Source organism: Astyanax mexicanus, chromosome 6 (genome assembly GCF_023375975.1).
Source record: "Astyanax mexicanus isolate ESR-SI-001 chromosome 6, AstMex3_surface, whole genome shotgun sequence".
Taxonomy (NCBI): Eukaryota; Metazoa; Chordata; class Actinopteri; order Characiformes; family Acestrorhamphidae; genus Astyanax; species Astyanax mexicanus.
Window position 1 is genome coordinate 53,876,987 of NC_064413.1, and position 12,346 is coordinate 53,889,332.

The 12,346-nt window shown below is 36.3% G+C and overlaps 1 protein-coding gene across 2 annotated transcripts in view; it reads left to right on the forward strand.

Moving 5' to 3' along the window:
* The window catches only part of abca4a (ATP-binding cassette, sub-family A (ABC1), member 4a), a 133,672-nt gene that overhangs the window by 89,302 nt on the left and 32,024 nt on the right, over positions 1 to 12,346 (forward strand). For both annotated transcript variants that reach the window (XM_022666636.2, XM_022666637.2), the window contains 8 exons: positions 620 to 652; positions 766 to 871; positions 2,121 to 2,195; positions 3,138 to 3,307; positions 5,960 to 6,137; positions 7,101 to 7,216; positions 10,022 to 10,169; positions 12,199 to 12,322. In XM_022666636.2, coding sequence (XP_022522357.2) covers positions 620 to 652; positions 766 to 871; positions 2,121 to 2,195; positions 3,138 to 3,307; positions 5,960 to 6,137; positions 7,101 to 7,216; positions 10,022 to 10,169; positions 12,199 to 12,322 — 950 coding nt within the window. The remainder of the gene's footprint in view (positions 1 to 619; positions 653 to 765; positions 872 to 2,120; positions 2,196 to 3,137; positions 3,308 to 5,959; positions 6,138 to 7,100; positions 7,217 to 10,021; positions 10,170 to 12,198; positions 12,323 to 12,346) is intronic.

Below are 12,346 nucleotides of genomic sequence, written 5' to 3' on the forward strand. Positions count from 1 at the left end.
TAGTAGCATTAGCCGCTAACCACAGCTCTAGCTCTTTTGCCATTCAAAGGCGAGTATATCGGACTGTAGTCTGTGTACTTACTGTGTTAAAACAAGCTACGTGGGATGAACCGCTAGCTGATAGCACCTTGGGTTACCGGAACACTCAGGGTTCCCCAGTGTAGCGCTAGTGGTTAGCGGCTAATTTTAATGCTAATGCTGCTGCTGCTCCCAGCCTTAGTGCTGGAGAAACTTCACTGAGACAAACTCACCCTTAGAAATACTGTATAATACTGGAAATCTAAGCTAACTGTAAATAAATAGAAGAGCTTTACTCACCCATATAAACAGTTTTCAGGAGAGAAATCTGTGTAGATTAACCTTAAAAGAAAATGTTTTATTTTTTTATTTTTTTAAGAATTACAGTTTTGTTGACAGCCTTGCTCACTGTGATGTAGGTATCATTATCATCGTAGTTTAAAATGCACCTTATATATATATATATATATTTATATAAATATAAATAGAGCAGAAAATAGACTTTCGTTGATAATTTACCTTATAATCCAAAAAATACAATAATTTCTGTACTGATCTCAGAACTCAGAGATGATTCACTGTTTCTTCTTTTGTTTTTCAGTTTGAAGAGTAAATACTGGGTGAATGAACAGAGGTATGATCATCATCTACATAATCATTTATCAGTTTTGTGAGAATACTTCAGTGTCTTCATCTAGTGGTCACTGTGATGGTGAGTTCACTGATTTCTGAGTGTTTATTTTACAGGTATGGAGGGATTTCTGTAGGCGGGCGGCTGCCTGTGGTGGGATTGAGCCCCAAAACCATTCAAGACACGGCAGAGCAATTAGGAGGAATATTTAATATAACAGCGGTCAGTGTGTTTAAATCTTAAACGCCTCATTCCATCATTTTTCATTCATTTTAAAATGTCCAGTTGTATATCTAGTATGAATGAATACCATCTCTAGTGAAAAAAGTAGATTAAAGTATACTAAGCACTATTATAGTGCTATAGTGCACTAAAGTGTTTTCTTGTAGCCTCATTATTATTAATCAGTATATTTAAAGAGTGATAAAATGGAACAACTTTTTTGTACTTATTATACTTTAATTACAGTATTAAAATACAATAGTACAAAAGTCTTACTTAAATTGTGCTAATTGTACTTAACTGTACTAAAATGGAACTATTTTAAATATACTTAAAAAAGTAACATTTAAACATTTAAACTACTTCATGTATGTAACCCTATATTTTAAATATGCTTACAATAAAATTATAATACATTTAATAAGTGGAGTATTACAACTGTATCACTATTATTATATTATACACCAGGTATATTAGAAATGTACTAAGAATTGATGTTAAATATATGTGATCTATTTACATTAGAGTACAAATATACATGCTTCTAGTTCCTGTCTTTTGTAAGTAGCACATTTCTAGTATATTTTGTTGGGTATAAAAATATATATTTTAATATACTCTAATACAATTTTTAGCGTGTTAGAAATTTACTTTATTTTTTTTTAAATGTAGTACTAATAATTTAATTTACTTTCTAAAAAGTTATATGATACATTGTACTTTAAGTGAACTACTGTAACAGCTGTTTTTAACACACATAGTATATTTGGAAAAAAAGTATTTTAAAAGTATTTTGAATTACATTCAATAAAAAGTATTTTTAAACACTTGATGGAAGCATAATGTTAATGTACTTTTAATATATATATATATATTTAAGTAAGTACATAAATCTGTTAGTATATTTAAAGCATACTTAGACATTTCTCAATATGTTTTAAGTATAATTAAGTATATTTTTGGTATAAAAAAGTACTCAGGTGATCCAGTATAATGCTGCTTTAGTCCGGTGGAGGAGTGGGCGGGGCAGAACGAAAGGATTTCAGCTCTTGCATATGAATATTCATACATGCAAACATATCATCTCTGATTGGCTAACAGCACTGTGAGACAGTCAGTCTATAGAGCTGCCTCTGCTCTATAGTGAACTTCACAGCTCTGACTTGTGATTTGTAGTTTGTGCATAAGGAAATGTACATAGATTAACATCATTCTAATTTTTCTGTTTTTTCTTTTTCTTTTTTTACAGGGAAAACACGTGAAACGTGCTCTGAGGGACACTGGCACATTTCTGAGATATATGGAAACAGAATATAATGTGAAGGTAAGTTTATTGATTTAATTTTTTTTCATACAAAATAGGGGTGTTTCATGTCATATTGAACATTTTTGAATATGGTGAATGATATTAAACCCTGAAATATGGCGCCATATCACCCACCCCTATTAATCACATCAGGGTTCTACTTTTTTACTGTTTTTAGCAAAATAAAAATGCACACTGTTCTCATTTACCATTATATATCTACTAGAGACAGATTATATCTGTCCAGTATCATTTATTTTACTTTAATCCTGGATATATGGAGATATTTGGAGTGCATTATTAGTATTGTGCAGTAGCGTTTTCCTGAAAAAAAAATCAGTGTTTTGTCATATCCTCAAGAGTATCGTTATCGCAAAAATACTAGGAAATATCGTGATATTATTTTAGGGCCATATTGCCCACCCCTAATACAAAATATCCTTTTTCTGTAAAAAAATTAAGAGAGCACTTCAGTTTCTGAATCAGTTTTTCAGATTTTGATTTATACCTATATATTATAGGTATATATTTGAGTAAAATTAACATTGTTATTTTATTCTATAAACTACAGACAACATTTCTCCCAAATTAAAAAAATATATATATATATATTGTCATTTAGAGCATTTGTTTGCAGAAAAGTTCATATTCCTTTAAGAGTTTTAAGAGTTCAGAAATCAATATTTGGTGGAATAACCCTGGTTGGTTTTTAATCACAGTTTTTTTCATGCATCTTGGCATCATGTTCTCCTCCACCAGTCTTACACACTGCTTTTGGATAACTTTATGCTGCTTTACTCCTGGTGCAAAAATTCAAGCAGTTCAGTTTGGTGGTTTGATGGCTTGTGATCATCCATCTTCCTCTTGATTATATATAAAATGTTTTATATATAAGTATATTTTTTTCCTGAGCTGTATATCTGATGTTCATATATAATATTCTCTTTTTCTTTTGTAAAGGTGTGGTACAATAATAAAGGCTGGCACGCCATGCCGGCCTTCCTGAACGTGGCCAACAATGCCATCCTGAGGGCGCACCTCCCCACCAATGCCAACCCCAGCGAATACGGCGTCACCGTAATCAATCACCCGCTCAACCTCACTAAAGAGCAGCTCTCCGAGGTCAACGTGTACGTGCTCCGGAGGGGCGGGGCCAGGCGGGCGGGGGATGGGGGGATGATTGATGGGATGTTTACGGGGCTGGTGAAGTGTTGTGAAGCGAGCGTTAACTCAGGGTTGAATCTCAGATGAATGTCTCTCAGGAAGACAATGCTGATGAGTCTGCTGTCTCTCTCTCACTCTCTCTCTCTCGCTGGGATGCACCTGATTCAGCTCATCAGCTAATTACCCACAATTCCCTGAGTAAAGCAGGTGTTTAGAGGACTGAATACAGAAGCTGCCTTGGCCCTAAACACCTGGATCTGTGAAAGAAATTATAATAAACTGTGCATTTTACACCAGACTTAAGGAAAAAATATTGAAAGTGCTCTATCAAAAATTACAAATTCTTGAGTAGAAGTTAAATTGTTCTATAGGCTTCACACTTAATTGGAAGTACTAAAGTATTCAAAGTATTTTTGTACTTAAGTACTGTGAGTAGTTTTTTGCAAATTTTACCACCGTTAGTTCCGACCCTGCAATGTGATTGGCTGAGAGGCGTTCTATGAGTACCGCTATCAGCCGGTAATGCACTACACTGTAACGGAAGCTCTTTATGTATTACTCCACCACAATACAGGTAACCTAGCAATAATGCAGCGCTTACAAGCCAAACAGCAACAGCGCAACTACAAACAGAGCAGCAATGGAACTATTTTAACTCGCGGAGTGTTTATGACCAAACAGTATTTTCTCCTCCTCTTTATCTCAAAATCTGGGATGCACCTGATTCAGCTCATCAGTTAATTACCCACAATTCCCTGAGTAAAACAGGTGTTTAGAGGACTGAATACAGAAGCTGCTTTGGCCCTAAACACCTGGATCTGTGAAAGAATTTATAATAAACTTGAGTAAAAAGTACTGAAGGTGCTCTATCAAAAATTACAAATTCTTGAGTAGAAGTTAAATTGTTTTATAGGCTTCTCACTTAATTGGAAGTACTAAAGTATTCAAAGTATTTTGTACTTTAAGTACTGTGAGTAGTTTTTTGCTAATTTTACCACCATTACTTCAAACCCTGCAATGTGATTGGCTGAGAGGCGTTCTATGAGTACCGTTATCAGCCGGTAATGCACTGCACTGTAACTGAAGCTCTTTATTATATATATGTATTACTCCACCACAATATAGGTAACCTAGCAACAATGCAGCGCTTACAAGCCAAACAGCAACAGCGCAACTACAAACAGTATTTTCTCCTCCTCTTTATCTCAAAATCTGGGATGCACCTGATTCAGCTCATCAGCTAATTACCCACAATTCCCTGAGTAAAACAGGTGTTTAGAGGACTAAATACAGAAGCTGCTTTGGCCCTAAACACCTTAAAAAATGACTTGTTCTATAGGCTTCAAACTTAATTGGAAGTACTTAAGTATTCAAAGTATTTTTGTACTTAAGTACTGTGAGTAGTTTATTGCAAATTCTACAACCATTACTTCCGATCCTGCAATGTGATTGGCTGAGAGGCATTCTATGAGTACCGCTATCAGCCAGTAATGCACTACACTGTAACGGAAGCTCTTCATGTATTACTCCGCCACAATACAGGTAACCTAGCAACAATGCAGCGCTTACAAGCCAAACAGCAACAGCGCAACTACAAACAGAGCAGCAATGGAACTTTTTTAACTTGCAGAGTGTTTATAACCAAACAGAAAACCAAACAGTATTTTCTCCTCCTTTTTATCTCAAAATCTTTTAATAAACAGTGATAATGGAACTGTGGTATAATCGCAATAATACACTCGAGGTTCGTGATATAAAGTGTAATATTGGCACTATTACACGGTATAGCACTCCCTCTTGTGTATTATAGCTTAAATGTAATACTTAAGTACTAAAAGTAAAATGTATAGTACTGTTTTCTCTACAACATTTAACCATAGTATATTTAGCTGTTTTTAAAGGGAAGTATTTTCTTATTCAAACATATTTTTACCTGCAGCTGCCATTTTTACAGAGTTGTAATTGCCGGTAACTTTATTCTCAGTCTTTAACTCCTTAACATGCCTGCATTTTTGTAAAATTTCGCCCTGATGTTACACACTTTAATCTGGAGGTTTTCTATTAAAGCATTTAAGTCCTAACTATAGATGTTATATAAAATATGTAAATATAGAAGTACAGAGCTGTCAAAATATAATGAATAAAAATAATTAAATTGGCACTTTTTAAATTAAATATGGGGTTGCTTTCTATACTGCTACTGATCTTAAATTAAGTGAATTAAGAGTAGAAATTGAACAGGCAGCTTCTCCAAATGTTCTGTAGAAGAATCTCCAAAAAAAAACCTTAAAACTCTTTTTTTAGAAATTACATTTATTTTACTTTTTTTTTCTTCACCTACACATGTAGCCCGTATACAGACCAGGCTTGTTAAAGGGTTCATTTTCTTACGTCGCTTTTAAATGTCTTTTAAATAACATTTTTTTGACCTGCATTTTGAACTACATGTTTAGCAACTTTTAGCTGCAGTAGTTTTAATATGCATAATTTTAATTTCATATTTAACTGGATTTTTCCTCTGCTTTTTTAAACATTGTTAATGTAAATGTTTTATATTCATATATCACTTTCACTGTTATTATAACTAAACTCTATATATTTATGTATTTTTGTCTCAGTCTGACCACCTCAGTGGACGCGGTGGTGGCCATGTGTGTGATCTTCGCCATGTCCTTCGTTCCGGCCAGTTTCGTCCTCTACCTGATCCAGGAGAGAGTCACTCAGGCCAAACACCTGCAGTTTGTGAGTGGAGTCAGTCCACTGGTCTACTGGACCGCCAACTTCCTGTGGGACATGGTGAGTTTATCAATCCAAACTTCTGTTCTTTATCATGCATCACCAACTTTATTACAAACCCCTTCCTTCCAGCTAACAGAGTTATATAAACGTTATATAAATGTTGTAAAAAAACATGGATCACATTGCAAATAATGCAAAGAAAACAAGTTCATATTCATAAAGTTTTAAGAGTTCAGAAATAATCAATATTTGGTGGAATAACCCTGGTTTTTAATCACAGTTTCCATGCTTCTTGGCATCATGTTCTCCTCCACCAGTCTTACACACTGCTTTTGGATAACTTTATGCTGCTTTACTCCTGGTGCAAAAATTCAAGCAGTTCAGTTTGGTTTAATGGCTAGAGGTTTTAAATTTGAAAAAATCAAAGAAACTCATCATTTTTAACTGTTTTCTATAAGGTCTGGTCAAACCCTTTTTTAAAAACAACACAGGGCCCTATTTTATTGATCTATAGTGCACTAGTGCATCAATTGCGGATTGTGCAGCTGGATTTAGGGCGTTTGTGTGTCTTTGGTATCGTGAGGCCGCAAAAAATACGCCTTGTGCAGCTCAAACACACAAAAGGCATGTACTAATTCTCTAAATGAATCATGGGTGTGGTTAATTTTGGGCGTAGCATGAAATAAACCAATCAGTGTGCCAGTTGTCATTCCCTTTACGAGGCAGGTGAGCTCTGACTTTGGCACGTTCGTATCTTAACAGCGCTGCGCTTTTAAACACACAGTGGGCACGGAGCTCCTGCATGGCCAAGATACTGTAAGATTGGGCAGCTGACTGTTGACTGTTGTCAGGGTTTTAATCGGTCAGTGGCGCACCTTTTGTTTTTTTTCACCGCCAAGATAGAAACGTGCCAGAAATTAGATAAATAGGGCCTTCTGTAGTGAGTACTGTAAATTAATGTACCCTTATTGTAGAAAAGTAAAGTGTTACCTCACTTTTTCTCTCTCTTTTTTCTTGCAGATCAGCTACTCCGTCAGTGCCGCACTGGTCGTGCAGATTTTTATCAACTTTGATAAGAAGTGCTACACCTCCCCCGCGAACCTGCACGCGCTAATCGCGCTGCTGATGCTGTACGGGTAAGAGCAGTCAGTGTCTGAGCGCTGTGTTTATGCGTCCTGCTGTAAATAGCCTTCCTCAGTTAGTTTAGTCGTGTCACCGAGGTCGTCTCGGCCGGTGAGGAAGATGAATGGCTCGGAGGGGAACACAGTGGAAGGTCTGGCTGGGCAGGGAGTGATTTGTCAGTGTCTGCTTTAGACTGTGTTTTTTCTCTATAGCAGACACAACCCCTCCTCCTCCTCCTCCTCCTCTTCTTCCTCCTCTTCCTCTTTCTCTTCCTCCTCGACCTCCCCAAATCCCATCAGCTCAGAACAGGAAGCGTGTGGTAAACGTGTGGTAGAAGAAGCTCTCAAATCACCAAGCTTTCTCCACTAAACCTTAACCTGCTACTGTAAAGTGCTGAAATAGAAATAGAAATAGAAAAGCATCAACGCATAGGTTTAGTAGTTAACTAATCGACTAATCTAATCTGGCGATTATTTTTTAGATTAGTCTCAATTTTTTTTGTCATGCCCTCTACTTGTACTTCTACTGCCAGTCATCTTATTTCTGCTGTAGATTAAAAAAAAAAAACATTTAGGTTTGACATTAAAAGATTAATATGAGACAAAAGATGAACATTTTCAATCTATTTTAAGATTATCTGTTCCTAAACTTTTGCTTATAAGAAAAATGGGTGGGTTCAGACCATAGACTGTATATAGCTGGACAGAGCATCGTCTCTCAAAAGTGAAGCCACCACAGGTCGGGCGCCCCCTGCTGTTCGGTTTCAGAAAGCTGTGTAACTCCACCCATCCCCATAGGTTTCAATGGCAAAACAGACAACATTCAATCACGTTTTTTTCCCAATATACTGTAATTCTACCTCCATTATTTAAGTAGTGTAACCTCTGCTTATATTGTTAAATTTTTAGATCCCCACAGAATTCATTTTTAAACCGTTATTCAGCTCTATTCAAAAAAGGTGTGGTTATTGTAAAAGGGCTGGTTATGGGCGGGACCGATAACAGACCGTCAGCCCCGCTCTGCAGCCTGTGACCTCGAGGCAGCCCTCAGGGGCGGGGTTATTTAAATGAGTAGGCTGTCTCTCCAAAGTCTTTCTCCCTCCTCTGTTCTCTACTGCGCAGACTCGGGTATCAGGTTCGCCAACAAGATTTTGGCATTATTTTTATTGAATGAATGGGAACGGCGACATAGCGTCCATCTTTTTTACAGTCTCTGGTTCAGACAGAGTTAACCCTGTTTAACCCTACTTTCTGCAGTAGTTTACTGTATGCAGGCCTTTCTTCTTTGTCTCGTGCTGAAAGTCCCACCCACACTAAAACCTCACTGGCTGCTCATCCCTTTTTTCTAGCATGCTCTCTTTTTCTCACTCGCTTGCTCCATCGCACATTCGCAATTAACTTTTACGTTGACGATTTTTTTATAGTCGATGACGTGTAATCCCAAGTCCAGTCATGAAATTTCACTACTCACTACTAAATATGCCACAGCCGACTGTCAGTGATCTTATAAAACAGGTCTATGCTTCTTCAGTGTTGCAATGTTAATTAACATCATTCTGAACAGACTTTGCTCATTCAAACAGCCTGAACATGATTTTAAAAAGCTCAGTTTTAATGCTCTACTTACCAGAGGTGGAAAGTAATGAATTACATTTACTCAAGTTACAAGTAATTGAGTAGATTTTATGAGTAATTTGTAATTTAATTATGTAAAGTAGTTTTTAAAATAGGTAATTTTACTTTTACTCAAGTACATTTTGACACAAGTAATGAACTTTGCTACAATGGAAAACTCCTAATTACTGAGTAAAAAATAAAATGCTGGAACAAAAAACAATTGTCTGAATAAAAAAAAAAAACTCGGCACGGATGCTCACGCATGGAATAACGAGGCAATAACGTCCTGATGCAATACAAGATGTGTCCCGCCGGACAGAGCTGCCAGCTTTCAAAACTTCGGACGCAGCTTTGAAACCCAAATAAGTGTTTTTATCATTAAACAATCTGCTTAAATGTAAAAAAAAAACACGTAAATAGCAGTTAAAGCTGTATAAATACAGTTTATGGTCACCTATAAGACCATAACATTTTAATAGTAAAGAAAAAAATGGATCATAGAAACCTATGCCACTTGTTTTTGAAAATGTTTTATGAGGTGGTCTGAACAAAAACTGCCTGAAAGATCAAAATTATTATGTGGATTAATAGTTCATTAAAAACGATTTAATTTATGATTTGTTTTTAGCTTTTTACATCAAAAAAACTTTTACTCAAAGTACATTTTAAATTGAGTAGTTTTTACTTTTACTCAAGTAGATTTTTAGATGGGTACTTTTACTTTTACTTGAGTAGAATTTTAGCAAAGTAAAAAGGTACTTTTACTTACAATTTTTCAGTACTTTTTCCACCTCTACTACTTACTAAAAAATGTCGGGTTTAAATCAAGCTCGGGCTCATAATGACAGTTTATGGGGCAGGTCAGTTTGGGCAGAATGTGTTTGGGCTTGATCTGGGCAGGATCAGGTTTTTTGGGCTTGATCTAATCTCTATCCCTCACCTATTAATTGCTAGGAAATTCAGATATGTCATTTCCTCTTTCGTTTCTGGAATAAAAGGACGTCCTCTGACTCTTTGACTCACAGGCTGAACAGTAAATTACATTACTTGTTGGTCTTGGCATTAAAAAGGAAACTCTGATCTTGGTCATGATCTCTATTGATTTTCAGTTCCCCGCTCTGGAAATGCTCTATATTACATTACTGGATTATTTCTGTAGTCCAGCAGTTTACGACTGCTCTGTGCTCTGTCTCTTCCCTGCAGCTGGTCCGTGACGCCCATGATGTATCCCATGTCTTACGTCTTCAGCGTCCCCAGCACGGCCTACGTGTCCCTGTCCTGCCTCAATCTGTTCATCGGGATCAACAGCAGCGCCATCACCTTCATCCTGGACCTGTTCGACAGCAGCACTGTGAGAAAACTTCAGGCTAAGAGGGGGAGTGTAGAAAAAAAGGATAATATCTGGGCCATTCCACCGAACTCTTCCAAATTAAACTTATTATTATATTTTTTAATCCTTTTTCAACTCTGATTCTAATAACAAATATATTTAACTATACAAAACATGTTCTGGTCAATCTCAGGCATCTTTACTTCATTTTTTTACAAGGTTTCTAAGCCGACGATGGTTACAAAACTCATGTGACATTTAAAAAGCATGTTTAAAAAAAAACAGGTTCAAACATTTCTTCAATTTTCTTTCAAAGAAAATTTTAAACATTTAAAAGAAATGTTTAACTGCATGATCAATTAAGTGATATTTATGACAAAAAAACTCCTGCTACTGGCAGTCACTCCTGCTACTGGCACTCACTCCTGCTACTGGCACTCACTCCTGTTACTGGCACTCACTCCTGCTACTGGCACTCACTCCTGCTACTGGCACTCACTCCTGTTAGTGGAACTCACTTCTGCTACTGGCACTCACTCCTGTTAGTGGAACTTACTTCTGCTACTGAAACTCACTCCTGTTACTGAAACTCACTCCTGTTACTGGCACTCACTCCTGTTACTGGCACTCACTCCTGTTGCTGGCACTCACTCCTGTTACTGAAACTCACTCCTGCTACTGGCACTCACTCCTGTTAGTGGAACTTACTTCTGTTACTGGCACTCACTCCTGTTACTGAAACTCACTCCTGTTACTGGCACTCACTCCTGTTACTAAACCTCACTCCTGTTACTGGCACTCACTCCTGTTACTGGCACTCACTCCTGTTACTGGCACTCACTCCTGTTACTGGTACTCACTTCTGTTATTGGAACTCACTCCTGTTACTGAAACTCACTCCTGTTACTGGCACTCACTCCTGTTACTGAAACTCACTCCTGTTACTAAACCTCACTCCTGTTACTGGGACTCACTCCTGTTACTGAAACTCACTCCTGTTACTGAAACTCACTCCTGTTACTGGGACTCACTCCTGTTACTGAAACTCACTCCTGTTACTGGTACTCACTTCTGTTATTGGAACTCCCTCCTGTTAGTGGAACTCACTCCTGTTACTGGCACTCACTTCTGTTAGTTTTTATGTTTTGAGTAAAATGTATGAAAGTAACAGGAATGAGTTTTTAGCATAGAATTAGCAAAAACATAAAAAAAAATGCTAAGCACATTCTAGTGATTTTTCCCCAAAATATGCATTTTAAAAATAATCAAATAAGATGTAAGAATTAATTTAGGTAACAGGACAGAGTGTTGAGATTGAACTCCTCAGTCATTACAGTTAAAATAAGATCAAATATACAGAAAAACTAATGAGGGAACTTTAGGAATTTTGGTCTTCCTATGATCTTCAGATAAACCATCTGATGATGTCACTTCCTGTTGTAGATGTGACTTCCTGTTGTAGAATGTTCTAGATGTTTTAGATGTTCATGGTAATGTGTTACTGTAACAGGACTGAGTGAAACCCAGGGACACAACTAAAATATGTATTTTAACTTGAATATTATGTATTTATTACGAATATATATATATATATATATATATATATATATATATATATATATATATATATATATATATATATATAATTTTTTTTTTTTTTTTTTTTTTTAAGCATAGATGGGATTTGGAGTCACACAACAATGAAAAAATATATATATATATATATCACAAGGATTTTAATATATATTATATATTTTATGATAAAGTTTAGTTAGAGAGTGGGGGCAGGTAACAAATGCTATTTTTTCACTTTTATAAGTAGTTTTTATTAATATTTTTAATTACATATTTTGCACATTTTGTAAATGGCCCAATCTCATTTTACTCTTTGACCCTACCACTATGCCCTACCCGTCAAAAAAAAAATATTTTAAGAGGCACATTCAAAAAAGAGGGGTATGAGAATCAAAAATCAAAAGTGATCAAAGAAGATAATTGGGTCACACTAATTATCTTTGTCTGCTTTCTCTCTCTCTCTCTCTCTCTCCAGACTTTGTATATGTTTAATCAGGTGCTGAAGAGAGTCCTTCTCATCTTTCCTCACTTCTGTCTGGGCAGAGGACTCATCGACATGGCCATAAACCAGGCTGTGATGGACGTTTATGCACAATTTGGTGAGTCATTCCTTCACTTCTAGT